Genomic DNA, 14,793 nt, shown 5'->3' with positions numbered 1-14,793 from the left:
CTATAATATAGTAGACTAGATTTTTTTTAAATAATACTGAGATATAGTGTATATTTTTTTTTTGATCGTCTAATGGTATCAGAACAATTGAAGAGCCAGGCAGAAACTACCGTATGTGTGTGTGTGTGTGTGTGTGTGTGTGTGTGTGTGTGTGTGTGTGTGGGGGGGGGGGGGGGGTGTATTGGCCAATAAGAGAGTACTTCCGTGTCATTACGATAATTTCGCCTTCGTCACGGTTTTTCAAAAAACAGTCACCCAAATGTCTGTAGACTAAATGTATTTTTAGTACTAATACTGGGATACAGTAACAGCCCAAGTTACACAATAACGTGACAACATGACTTTGTATCATGTAGTATACGCACTTGTGAGGTGCATGTAATTAGATAATGTGTTACGCATGTGGACGTTGTAAAAACACCGTGCAGTGTGGGAGAATAAATTAGCTTGGGAAACAGACGAATCTGCGAGCTAACACCCTGTTTTCAACACCAAAACTAATTAATGGCTATTTTTCTTTAAAGCCAATAAAGATAACTTCTGTAGACATGTTTCCCACTTGCTAATAGAAGGGACGAGTTGACTTGCTCACGTACTAGTGTTTTTTCGAATGCCCACTAGATGTCACTAATGGCTCACATAAAATATAATGTCTCACTCAGTGTGACTCCACTTCGCGGCAGGCCATTCAGAATAACAAGGTGGAACAAATAATAAGGAACCCACCGGATACCATTATAACCATTCAGCCAAGACCGATTGAATGCCATTGTTAAATAGCATGTAAACAATGCTTACAATTGAGTTGTTCACAGTAAGTAGGATTTAACTGTACCAGCACCATGGCTATGGCCAAGACTGATTTGAACTATAGTCTTAAAGTCTGCAACGGCATGTGTAGCACAGTGGCGCACTGCCATGCATTGCTGCCTTGCAAACTTGGTCTTGGGTTAGATTCCCATTTGGGGCCTGTCGGTGCTCAGGTGGGTTGTCTCCAAAAAACCTTCACTGTGGGCTCACATGGGTTTCCCCAATGTAAAAACACATACAGAACAGATTGCACTCCTGCCCATGTCCCTTGCCAGGACATGGGTCCTTGGGTGAATGCTTGGCCTTGGTCCTTGGGTGTTCCTAATGTGGCTGCCCACTGCTCCTAGCTGCCCTGCATGGGAGGAGGAAAATTGGGGTTGAGAGAAATGCAGAGGTGAAAGTCTCCAGTCGACACCTAGCATGTGTGTGTGTGTGTGTGCACTTGTATGTGTGTGTGATCTGCTAATCAGAGATGGCAAAAGTACACACATCCTTCACTCAAGTAGAAGTACAGATACTGTTGTTTAAAAGTTAACTATACTCAAGTTAAAGTAAAGAAGTGTGGTCTCTGACATGTACTGTCACGTGGTAACTGGACCTCACACCATATAATACATTAATACCAAAATACACTATAGACACGCAGTGCATTTGCCAGGAATTTCAAACATCTCCCTCATTATGGCCATGGGTGATCAGGAATGTCTCTATTTTGAGTAATGTCGACGTCGCCAACTCCCTGTCTCATCCATGATGTTTGTTTTTTCGAAAATATATTTTCAAACTTTTGAGACTTTTATTTCACACACAGTGAAAGTAGAGGAAGAAAGAGCTCATGCCACCAAATACAGATGAAAACTAAAGTAACAAGCCTGGCTTGAACATTCAAGAAGTAGAAAGTACAGATATTTGTGAGTGAAAGTAAAAAGTAGTCAGAAAAATAAGTAGTGAAGTAAAGTACTGATTCCAGAGAAATCTACTAAAGTACAGTAATGAAGTATTTCTACTATGTTAGTTCCCATACCTGCTGCTAATTATTCGAGTTCAGTAAACAATTTTTTTTCTTCTTAATCAACAGTCGAGTTTGTTGAGTCATCCAACCAATTAACAAATCAACTTCCCTAAAGAGGGACTCCAGACTTCTCCTGCATGTGTAAGTCAAACCCCAAAACTTTCCTCCTCCCTAAAACACATCTTCCAGCCCTCCCTTCACTAAAATGGAACAGAAGAGAGAGGAGCAGTGTTTGGTGCTAATCTCTCCTCCCTCAGAACTCCAGAGAAGATATCCTCTGAGTGCTCAAAGCCGGGATTCGGACTTTGTGGCCACAGTCTGCGAGGAGACAGATAGGCCTTCCTGCTTTATATGTAAAGCTGCCAGCCATAAAGCAGTGGCCCACAGGGTTTTCATCACAACTTCTTTTGTGGTAGCCAAAGGCTGGGTCTAAGCGACTTTGCGTTCTGGGAACAGAGGAAAATGGAAATGACGCTGAGGATTGTGGGTAAATAGGTTTGGCCCTTGCCAGCGTTACGCACTCGTGCACCTTGCACACATCCTGTTGGATCGTTGACTTAAATAATGGGAGAAGATCTCTCCTTTCTCTCTTTGCATCCCTCTTCTGTGGAACGTTCTGGTACAGTAAAGCGTTCTCCCTCAGCTGCCAGTGGTCAGGGTCGGAACCAACCAGAAAATACGTCTAAAAGCCATAAAGTTTTACTGGAGATTTAATGCTGGAATCTTACAGAGATGTGCGTAGCTTGTGAATGATGTCACTTTAGCTGTTTCCTGATGACGATGTGTGTATTTGTCTGTATGTCCAATTAGGCACCAATTTGAATGTTACCAAGCCGATACACATGCTGTCTGCAGCACACTTTTGCACCAATTAGGCTGTGGCCTTTAACTCAAGCCGTACCAAGTGCAGGAAATTCCAAATTTTTACAAGACGTTGCAGAGGAAACTACACTGTCTACCACACCAAACGAGATCATTGTTAAAATCCTTTAAAATATCGAATTAAAGAGTTACTAAACTAAAAACACTATATTTTGAATCGAACTCATTTTTCCTAATTAACTACCATGTCATCTCCCTGAGCATTAAGACAATCTACGTACTTCTACAATTCCCATATTGCATGTTTAAGTGCCACTAAAGCTTATCATTCCTTTTACATGGCTAGAGATTGACCTTCCCCGCATGTGGTTTGTGTGAAAATAAGAAATTGATGTGAGCTTTTCCAGTTGACCAAGCACCAATGAAAGAAACTGACATTGAAAAGGCTATAATAAACTGAAATACAGTTTTCTCACAATATGTCCGCAAACTGGATGGTGGTCAGTTATGGAAGCACATTGCTCAAATAGGTTCTTAAACAGGCTGTTTCTAAAAGCTCTATGGCAATATACATTATTCAGGTCCACAACAAAAAGAGTCTCACTCGGCTGATTAAACTAGGTTACAGGAAAGTGCTTTTAATGTTCTTTCCAAATGGATATTAAATAGATATTCAATAATGAATTACAAAATGCCACTGTCAACACAAGCCACCATTGGCTCATGACTGCACTGTGGTGACTGGCTTTCAGGTTGGGCAAGATGTACAACAGGCAATCGTTTTTGTCACCCTGGCAATGATGACATGTCCAAATCTTGTCACCGTGTCGAAAGCTTGGCTGCAGAGAAACCTTCTTTTATGTTTTCTGTAATACAGAGTGTGGTTTTGACTCTTCAGGCAAACAGCTCCCTCTTTGAAGAATGATTTGAAAATGTACATTTTAATTAGGTGCACCCAGCCACAACCAATGAGAGCTCAGGAGGAGGCGAAAAAAGATTGCACTTCTAAAATTAGCTGATGGAAGGACGGAGCATTAAAACAAGAAATTAGAATGCGAAAGAAAAGCTAGGTGTTTTTTTGTTTTAAATGAAGTGGCTGAAAAACATGAAATTAAATGCTGTGGGCAATTCTGAGCCTTTTGAATGAAAGATGCATAAATGTTCTGTTTAATCTTCTAAGAAATATAATGCAATTATCGTTGCTGTTGTGTTTTTTCTTTTGCTGGTAAAGTTTTGCAGTGTGTTATTTATTTTGAGCAAGCATGTAGCAAAGCTGTTGTGTGTCACTTTACCACAACTTCAGAAGTTTGAGTTTAGCACTTTTATCCACACCACAGTTTCAATATAATCTCTGCATCCACAGATGACACTTGGCATCTGTGAGGACCATTTCCTGTCTAATTCATCTAGATAGCTACGGTTTCAGTGGCTTCCAATTATGGAAGTCGTTTACTATTACTCTCATCTTTTTGACCAGCTGGTCAACACATTTCTCCCAGGTCCAGACAAGCGGAGGGATTTCAAGAGGCTGTCACAAAGGATACATGATGGCGTCTGGCCCCAGGGTTGTGAGGGTCCCATCGAATAGTCCTGCAATACAACCTACACTGACTTTGGCTCTATTATTCTCTTTTAACCTAACCTTAACATGGGGTTTGCATGCCTAAACGAAAGATTTTAGTTTTTCCAGCATTCGACGAAGCTCGTGGAGCAAACAGGAGTGTTCATTGTTTCACATAAACTGATTTAATTACTTTACTTGTGAAACAAGATAGGTATTTTTCTTGTTCTCCTTGCTCCCCTCCACTTTTCCCTCCCCTCTTGTCTTCTCCTCCTCGTCTCCCCTCCCCTCACTTTCTGCCCAGCTATTTTTGGGTAGGATGATTTTAATTATGCATGTTGTCATAGTGCTTTTAGTCAAACTGTCCGTTTAGGTTTGCAGTGTGTTTCCATGTTTAAGTAACTGATTGTATACATGTGTGTTTGTCTGCGTGTGTGTATACGGTGTGATCATGGGAGATTGCTTTGTGTCAGAAACCCAACCCCTGAAGGTGTTTCAACCTTCAGAGAAGTGGAGATGCGGAGATGGCAGCGACAGGAGAGAGACCACTGTGGCCAGTCTTATCTTCCCAGGATCCGAGACTACCATCTAGTCTGCTCGTTTAGGTACATGAACATTCTGGAATTACCTAGATGGGAAGTTCCATCTTTAGTTCCCCTTTTGGTTTTTAGAAAACACAGTACTGGTAATGCTCATGAAGTATAAACACAAGGAGATGCTGATTCGAAATACTGGTGCTTCCGCCATCTTGTGGAGATTTTCATATGTCACGCTCAACTGGCACAAATGAGAGAGTACAGGTACTTGTTTCTCGAATTAAAATGACGATGCCATCCTCCATCCAAACTTACCCAAGTGATTTAATTAGTTGAATCATGTTCAGCGGCATCGCCCAATCTCTCAGCTCTGCCTGAACCACCAGAGAAGAGCATGTCACATGACTGCAGCGTCATAGCTACTCATGGCCCCATTAAATCCTAGCGGCAATGCTTATGTTCCATTTACTTAGCTGTCTCTCTCCATCTCTCTCTACCACACCCTTTCTCTCCAGCCTCTCTCTCTCTCTCTCTCTCTCTCTACCACTCAGTTTTTCTCCACATCTCCCCTCTTTTTACATCTCTCCCTATCTCTGCCACTACCTCTGTCTCTCCACCTCTCCCTCTCTTTCTCCACCTCTCTCATTTGGGCACTCTTCTCCTTTTTATTAGGCATTCGAACTGTTTTCTTCCTTCTGTCCCTGTTGTTCCTTTAGTTGTCACACACTGTGGATGTTGTCCACAGTCATCTCTCAGATAACTAGGGATCTTCATCTGTCTGCCCAAGAGGGACTAAACTAGCACATGCAATTCAACACATACACACACACATTCTCTCATTATCTATTTCTGCTTAAGAGCTTAGGTTTACCACAGAAAATATAATTATAATAGTATCTTCCATCTCTTTGTTTAGTGCTGGCCTTTCAGAGTGACAGCAGGTCACATACACCAAATGTCATTCTTCAATTGTAGACGAGTCTTTGAGAAGCGAATTCAATTTCATAAAAGGCTTCATGTTGAGGCTCTTATCTCTTAGCAAAAGAAATGATTAGTGTATAATTGCAAATTATGTCCAGTAATATGCATTCCACTGTGCAGATTCATTTAATGACAAAATAATTATCCATAACTGTACCATAAGAAAGCCTGCCAAACAAGTTTAGGACTTTCTATCTTTTCTGTTTTTTTCTCAGTTCTGTCTGTCTTTACCTCTGTGTCCTTCCAACAGCCGAAAAAACATATTCAGGTGTTCTTTATGTGGACATAGCCTCTCAGCAATGTTCTTGTCTATGGGTGAAAAATACGTAATTAAGTGGGTGGAGTAAGTGTGTGTGCGTGTGTGTGAGTGTGCGTGTGTGTGAGAAATACAGTGTACGTGAGAGTGAGATTGACAGCGCTGTGTCCAATCTTTAAAATGTGATTGGCTGTTGAGCTGGAGGAATGTCAGTTTGACTAAGCTTGATTGGATGGCTCCTTGGTTCAGTGTGACAGATGGACGGGAGTGTGTGGGGTGGATTCAGTCACATGCGTTAGAAGACTTCAAAGCCATTTGAGAGTATAGCCGTGAGTAAAGCCTAGTTTAAATTCACATCCCATCCTCACACAGCAACCCTTGCCCATACACCCTGGAGGAAACCACTCCATCAATGCATTCATCTGGATAACATTTACAATTTGATAACCTTTCAATTTCAAACCTTCACGTCAAGAAAAAAAACAAAAGAAGTTAGCCCTTTAAAAGATGGTCCGTACTTGTTTCCTGAAGTTATCCATTTAGCATAGAATGATATTTTGATCCATGACAGTGCAGATTTTTGAAGACAACTTCTTCAAGGATACGTCACAAAGCACAGTCCTTCCACTGTTGTGGCATCTCATCATTAATTGAATTAAAGCGAAAGTATTTCTGGAGCCAGGTGTGTTCTACGGCTGGTGGAGAGGAATTATTTATGATGTTGGAAATTCCCCAGCTCTAATGGGATTGGTCCCGTCAGATTCAATTTGGAGCAAGGACTCCCGGATGAGGAGGGACACAACATCTCCTACCCTCCCTCTTACCTAGTGCAAACAACAATCACCCCACATCAAAACTCTATTTAGTACAACCCTGAGTCAGGATGAGTCAATACGGATCTCTAATAACTGAAGGTGTTCACACATGCAGACACACACATGACAACGAGCATTCCTAGAACAGCGTTTGTCTTTAATATTCAGCGATGATCCCACGCTGGCGGGTGTTTGAAAAGGCACGTACATCAGGGTCGTAGTGACTCAATCCGCTCCACATTTCCTCCTCACACTCGGGTTTCAAACCCATAGAGGACAGCTGTGGACCAGAGCACAGACCTGTCATAGAGAGGACTCCTTCCTGCCTTCATGCAGATGAAGGGATGGCCACAAGGAAAGAAGACGTCTGGAGGTTTCGGGCCACAGCTCCCTGAGTCATCTCTAAAGGCCTTATCTCTGTCCCAGCTCCATTAAGGGAAACGTCAGCCTGTGATTCCAGTGGTCTTTGTTGTAGCATCAAATCAAATCAAATGTATTTGTATAGCCCTTTTTACACACAAGCATGTCACAGAGGGCTTCACATATGCCCATAGAACTGCCCCTCAACCAACCTAAACCCTCAAGGAAGACAAGGAAAAACTCCCAAAAAACTCTCAACAGGAGAAAAAAAAAATGGAAGAAACCTTGGGAGGAGCAATTCAGAGAGGGATCCCCTCCTCCAGAGACGGTTGGTGGGAGAGAGGAGCAGAACACAGGCTAAACATAGTCATACAGTGTCGATGGGTTTTTAAAACACCAAAATCCATTATTCAACTTTATAGATGTAGGACAGGACCGGGAGACTCGCGACCAGGTCCAGCGTTGGCTGACCGACGACCAGGCAGGTGCTGACAACTCAAACCCCCCACACCACAAGGGATGTGTGTGGGGGGGGACAGAGAGAGGAGAGCAGGGATTAGAGAATGCCAGGAGCAGCTAACAGTTACAGTCATAATAGAATGAGATCCCCACCGGTCAAGTGTGGACTGGTGCAGCAATTTAACAGAGCAAAAAAGGGGAATTTGATGCAACCCCACACACCAAGACAGCGACAGCCCCCCTCATTTGGAACATGAAATCTGTTCCAGGGGAAGAGAACTCTAAAATAAGTTATACTTAAAGAATAAGGATGGAAACAACCCGTCCCCCGTTGCCTCCAACTAGTAACATACTTACCTTTAACAGTCGTAGAATTGACTAAACAAGTTAATTCTAGCATGGCAGGTGCTTTTCAATTCCAGCCAGGCTACACCCTGTAAGGAGGACATTCACCCATTCATATAGAACCGACAGGGAAGAGATGGGGGGGGGGGGGGGGGTTAGAGTGAGAAAAGAGAGGGGAGAGGATAGAGAAAGCAGGAGGAAGCAGAATGTGTATGGAGGATATATAGAGAGAGTGAGCATACTAATCCCTTTGACAGGGTTTTTTCCACTGTGATGGTTAATTCTCCTCCTTTAGAGTGGGGGGCTGTGACGGTCCTGACAGCCCTGCTAACTCATCTTCTTTCTCCTTCTCTTTCTTTCTCTCTCGCCTTGAACCCATCTCTCCTTACATTAATATCTCCTCAACTGTCTCCTTCACCCCCATCTGGAGCCTTTTACTGTCTCTGACATGTTATCACCTTTAGTTTCAGCTCTCCTCTTAAGCAGTCTCTCTCTACCTCCCTCGACCTCTCTTGTCCTTTACCACTCTCACTCTCCTGAAGCAATTCTTTACCCTTCTCTCTCCTTCGTTTGACTTTTCATCGCTTCTTCTCTGCATCCTTGATGTACTACACTCTCATCCCCTTGAGCCTGGTTGGACGAACATGGGTTAAACAACTAGCTCAGCCGGTCTTGTCTGACCCTTATTGGTCCAAATGACTCTCACCTTGCACAGCCCTGTGTCCTTCATTTGTTAAGTAAATAATTTGGCGGCCATTTTCCAAATATACACAACTCTTTTGCCTGCCTGGTTGGGGTGACATCCTATATGGGTATTGTTGGAAATTGAAATAAATTGCAGCACTAAATTAGAGTTGAGGAATCAATATAAATCTAATTACAAAATGACATGCTGCTGTGTGTCTGCCCTGAGGAATCAAAGAGAGACTGAATCACAGTGGAGGAATACATTTTTTGACATGGATTGCTGTAATTGAGAACAATATTCTTTCCAAAAACTTCCTGTCCCAATGCCAAGGTGTTCTTGAGATGCAATTTGTAGTGTAGAAAGGCAAAGGGTTTACAGCCTGTCAGAACAGCGTGTCTTTGCAAGATGATAACACTGAAAATGACATAATGTCGGTTGGTTTGATCATTTCAGTCTCTTCAAAATGTTCTAGAAAAGGCCATAATGCCAGCTATCAGCTTTGTATAATACCTGTATGAGTGAACTCGATTGTTAAATATGAGCACAATTTACTAAATTGAATTTAGATATGGTTAGGGTTAACCATTTACCTGAGGTGGGTTTGTTGGTTAGGTTCAGATTTAAGTTAGAGGTAGTAGAAAAAATGAATGCTTTGGGTTACAAAAACTAGCTACCTCTTTAAGCAGCAGTCAATACTAACGTTTCTGAACATAAAGCTATAAAGGCAAGTCAAAGCACTTATCCGTCGAACAGGTGTTTCAGACGTCATTTTATAAGGAGAATGGGCTGCTATAGCTGATTTCCTTTTTTTCCGCCTCCAGAAATGAGGCAAACAGTTGTCTGAAATGCACTTTCGCTGTGTGACTCCAGTTACCTGGGGGAGATGATGGGAGTTGCTGCTCTGACTTGGTTGACTTGACAATCCATTCTCCACGCCGCGCGCCCGCCGTCAGGCAGCGCCAGGCAGCGCGAGATAAGAACAGAGCTGAAGACTAGAAGCAGGCAGGTAGACGGAGGGAGGGAGAGAGCTTCTTCTCGATTATTAATTGAACTCACTCGGGTTCCTTTATCACGTCACAACGTAACTGCTTGCCTGGTCCTGAAATAGGCTATCTGTATATTTACATGAAATTACTTTGGCATTTAAGCGATTCTAGCTTAAATCAATTAATATTGAATATTGATTGACTTCTAAAGACACATCACTTGATCTTGTAAAAAATATGTTTTTAACAACGCGACCGTTTAGATCTATCGGCATACAAGCTGTTACACACATAGGCTACATACGCACTTTTATGTAGTAGCTAGGCTAGGTTATGCTACAGATCCATTTAAGATTTAGGCTACTTGGATTTCTATGCATTTCCCCATGCTCGTGTCGGCTATAGCCTATTCACATTTCCTTAAAACATTTCCTACGTGTGCCTATTCAGCTACAATATTAACGAAATAACTGAAAGCTATCAGCGTTGTAGCTTAATCGAGTGTGAAACACAAACCTGGTAGGGAGAGGCTGCTCTTTTGGCTACACCAGTGCATTTAGCAACTTCTCTGTCGGTTTCCTCCGGCTGTATGTGAAACCAGACCCAAGCAGGTCCTTACCCGGGCTGCGCTGAAGCGCGCTCATGCAGTCCTCCTAACGACAGAACCACCGCGCAGCCAACTTGACATCTCCAGCAAAGCGCGTGCAGTTGTCCTGTTTTAGACCTCTTTAGTCTTTCCGACTTTCCTGTTGTCTTAGCACCCTATCTATTTATCCCTCGGCCACTGGCCCGTCATCTTTCTCTCTCTCTCTCTCTCTCTCCCTCTCTCTCTCTCTCTCTCTCTCTCTCTCTCTCTCTCTCTCTCTCTCTCTCTCTCTCTCTCTCTCTCTCTCTCTCTCTCTCTCCCCCATCCTGGCTTTCGTCAGCACTTTTGCACTAATTCCTGCTTCAGTGCACCGGGCATACAGTGCGTGACTTGATCTGACATGAAAGCTGAAGAGGGTCTATTGTAGGTCTGTATAATTGTGAACACTCGGTGAGAGATAAAGCCGATGCGCTGGATGGGGTAGGTCAGAGTAGCCTATATGTCGTAATTCGGAAAACAAGTGTAACAGCATCCTCAGTTGCCTACTCATAGACATCAGCCTCGTCGCATCACTTAGAGGGTTGCTTTTTCTCGCGGCATCATTTTGTGATCCTTTCAAAGAATTCCTCTGTCGTCTCTTCTAAGATCTCTCTCTCTCGCTCTTCCTCTCTCCAGTCTCTGGCGGTGGGAGGGAAGCTCACGGGTGCAGTAGGTCACCTAGGCGGTTTAAAGGACTTTGCTTACTGCGGGAGTCGAGTTCGAGCCGGGCAGCAAAGCGGTCTGTGTCGCTTCATTCGGCAGCATCGTTTTCGCGGCACTTGGGACCCCTCACAGAACAGAGACGAGACGAACTGACACTGAACAGAGACGCGACGGGTTTGTTCTTCTCACCACAGGAGTCAGGACACCTTAACATATCAGCATGATCAATCAATACAATTGATTGGACGATTTGGGATTATTCAAAGATTAAAAAAAAATCCATTCTTGGATTTCCGAGGAGCGCATAGCATAGAGAAACACAGTGGCAACCCCAAACTCGCACTGAGCGCCGAGGGAGGTGTTTGAAGATGCAGGTGGATCCGAACTTGGTGTTTTCGCGTGCATGGTGTGTGTGCCTGCTCGTGGTTGGAATATTTCTGGATACAAGAGTCAACGGAGTGGTCGGCACGCACCAAGGCATCCCAGTCGCAGTGTGAGTTGCCTCTATCGCCCTCGTTTGCGTTTTCACCTTTCTTCACGTTGCTTTTTAGTTGAGGAGTTTAGGAGACTTCAGTTATCGTAATCTTAAAACTTGACCTCAAACAATATTTACCTGTGTAGCATATGGATACGAATTTCCACGTTACTAGGCTATATGATCTGCAGGGCACTGCTCATACGCGTTATAAAGTTAAAATAAGTCATCCATTCACAATTTACCAGATTGTACCACTGAATAGCAATTTCCCATCCCATGCCAACAAACCGAACACTGACTGAAAATATTACTAAAATTGGACGGTACATAGACTTGTAGAATGATTTATAGTCATTAGGCTTTTTTTGCAGTGACATAGGCTATTGGACATGTCTTGTTTCTAACAGACAAAATGTCTGAGTTCAGATGTTATCGATTTCTGTGTTTGTGATTATCTCTCACCCCTGTTATTCATCTGTCTCGTGATGTTGTGCAGGGTGAAGTTATGGGCCTCGGCGTTCGGCGGGGAGATGAAATCCATCTCAGCCAAGTACTCCGGATCTCAGCTGCTGCAGAAGGTAGGCTGCCCCCCGCTGCCACGGTGTGTCAGACACCACGAGGCCAACATAAGGGACAGCTTATTAAGATCTCGGGAGAATTAACTGAAAAGTTTTGGGGATCACTTCTTTCAGTCTTGTCTTAGTTTCTTGGCTGATTCTAAGAGCTATACACCCAGTGGACAAGTGAAACTCAATTAAAAGGTTGTTCATGGAGTAGTTAATCTAATCGATTTTTTTAATATATATGCCTAGCAAAAGAACCAGGAATGCAGTGTTGGGTGCAAAACAAGTGAGTTGTGACTGGTATCTGCGTAGTGAGTTTTACAGGATAGGGCATACTATTTACGTTACAAAATAAACCGCAGTATAGATGCATGACATGGTGTTCTGGCAATACATTACCACACTCTTTAAGGCTGTATGGCTCAGAAAGCCTTGTGAAACCCACTGAAAACGAGTCCATTATCTCCAATGAACAACCTCAGTGCAAAGATGTCCATGGCGTAAAATAAAACATAAAACAATGATTACAAATCTCAACATGCCTACTGTATATTAGTAGATATTAGAAGATACTTTCACAAACGTACATGTTCAGAGGGGGTGGGTATAGTTCAGTGGTTGAGCATTTGCCTGGAGATGCATTTGCGTCGCTTTGGATAAAAGGGTCTGCTAAAGGAACACATTAGTAGGTTAACACACATTTACATTTAGTCATTTAGCAGACGCTCTTATCCAGAGCGACTTACAGTAAGTACAGGGACGTTCCCCGAGGGAAGTAGGGTGAAGTGCCTTGCCCAAGGACACAACGTCATTTTGCACAGCTGGGAATCGAACTGGCAACCTTCAGATTACTAGCCCGATTTCTTAACCGCTCAGCCACCTGACACCCTACACACACACAGCACACACTTAAAATATTAAATAGATTAAGCATAAATACACAGCACCTAAACTGCCCTCATGCTGAACATTGTGACGTGGGTGGCTGCATGCATGCTCCTCTGAGCCCTCCTAGCACCACACACAGAAGAGAGACTGGTCTGATCCTGGGGCTCTGATGGGTGTCCTGTTCTGTTGCACCCCATGGTGGAGCTGATAGGCTGTGTTCACACAAACACACACACACACACGCACGCACGCACGCACACACACACGCGCACACACGCGCACACACGCGCACACACGCACACACACACACACACACACACACAGTACCCAAACACATGCAATCCCACATACACACACACACTGAGAGAGTACGTCTTTTATTGCTAAGCAACTAAACGTTTCACACATTTTCAGCATCCCCTTCTCCTCCTCGCTATACTACCCCACCCCCTCCACCCCCCTTCTCTACTTAGTGGCATATCTGTGTGGTGAGTTAGTGGAATGCTAATTTAACTAATGCAGGATCAGTGGACGAAATATCCATGTGTGTTATGTGTGCTAATGAGGTCAGCACAGGATGTATCTATCCCTAATGCTAACCTTCCAGGACTGGGCCAGACATAGACATTGTGGGAGTGAACACGACCACAAGTGGAAAGTGTGTTGAACGTTCTAATCAGCAAAAATCAGGTGTGGAATCTCTCTCAAACCCTTTCCCGTAACTAGTTCTCTCTCGGTCTCGGTCTCTCTCTCTCTCTCTCTCTCTCTCTCTCTCTCTCTCTCTCTCTCTCTCTCTCTCTCTCTCTCTCTCTCTCTCTCTCTCTCTCTCTCACACACACAGCATGCACACAGTGGATGGATTACATCACATTTTGATAAGGGAGAAGGGATCAGTGCTATCTGTTTGACAGAATAGGATGTGTGCCCTCCTCTCGCTCTGCTTCCAAGATGACCCCTCTTACAAAACCCCAACCTCTTTATAAATGCTAATAAGGGCTACAAGGTTAATTGAGCAAAGAAAATAGTACAGACCTTTTTGCCAGAAATGCATGTTTGCATTTCACCCCTGTGTGGAGCCTAGGCAAGAAACCTTAAATCCGTCCAATGTATACACACTCACACACACGGACAAACGGGCAAACACTGACATATACACAGGTGCGCTTTCTCACACATGCACATACATGCAAATACTGTACACGCACAGGCCCGCATGTCCACACACACACAGATCACGCATGTACTCGTGCACACACGCACATGTTTAGTCATAGGGTCCTGTTGTTGTGGTGCAGTGGAGTGTGGAGTGTGTTGTTGTGTGTGCACGTGCCATGTGCTTCAGTCTTGGAGGCCAAGCAGGACTCTGGGGACAGTGTGCCTCTGGGCTCAATGAGCTTTTTGATGGTTAAAAAATGAATAGACATGTCCAGACTGGCATTGTCTGTCTGATAGTAGCAGAGCCAAGCAAGATGTTTGGATGTGTGTGTGTGTGTGTGGATGTGTGTGGGCGTGGGTGTGTGGTGGTGTGTGGGTGGGTGTATGTGTGTGGGGGTGTGTGTGTATGTGTTTGTGCGTGTTCAGTTTCCCCAGGGCAGTGAACAGATGGACTCTGTCTCCCTGGTTATCATTTTGACCCCAGCATATCAAGACTCCCATGGCACTCACACACACACACACACACACAAAGTAACACACCTGCTGACATGGATGCAAACTCATGCACACAAACACACACAGTAAACATTGCTATGCATGCACACACACACACACCTGCACTGCTACACACAAAAGCACACACTTTGTGACCGTCTGGGTGGATGGTTTCTAGATGCATTTGACTATGAAATCTTAGAATTTATAAATACAATAAATGTTATACTCCTGCGTGGGTCACTGTGAGAAGATGGTAATTTACCTTGCGCACACTTCATCGTAGCTTCGAATT

The 14,793-nt window shown here is 43.7% G+C and overlaps 1 protein-coding gene across 1 annotated transcript in view; it reads left to right on the top strand.

Annotated features, from left to right (window-relative positions):
- The first annotated feature begins 10,429 nt into the window (after positions 1–10,429).
- The window catches only part of LOC134019578 (voltage-dependent calcium channel subunit alpha-2/delta-3-like), a 78,162-nt gene continuing 73,798 nt past the window's right edge, over positions 10,430–14,793 (top strand). The window contains exons 1-2 of the mRNA XM_062460541.1: positions 10,430–11,412; positions 11,894–11,975. Of these exons, the coding sequence (XP_062316525.1) occupies positions 11,288–11,412; positions 11,894–11,975 (207 nt within the window). The 5' untranslated portion in view covers positions 10,430–11,287. The remainder of the gene's footprint in view (positions 11,413–11,893; positions 11,976–14,793) is intronic.

This window comes from Osmerus eperlanus, chromosome 4 (assembly GCF_963692335.1).
Source record: "Osmerus eperlanus chromosome 4, fOsmEpe2.1, whole genome shotgun sequence".
In the NCBI taxonomy this organism is placed as follows: domain Eukaryota; kingdom Metazoa; phylum Chordata; class Actinopteri; order Osmeriformes; family Osmeridae; genus Osmerus; species Osmerus eperlanus.
The sequence above is the reverse complement of the archived record's forward strand: the minus strand, read 5'-3'. Positions and strand labels throughout refer to the sequence as shown.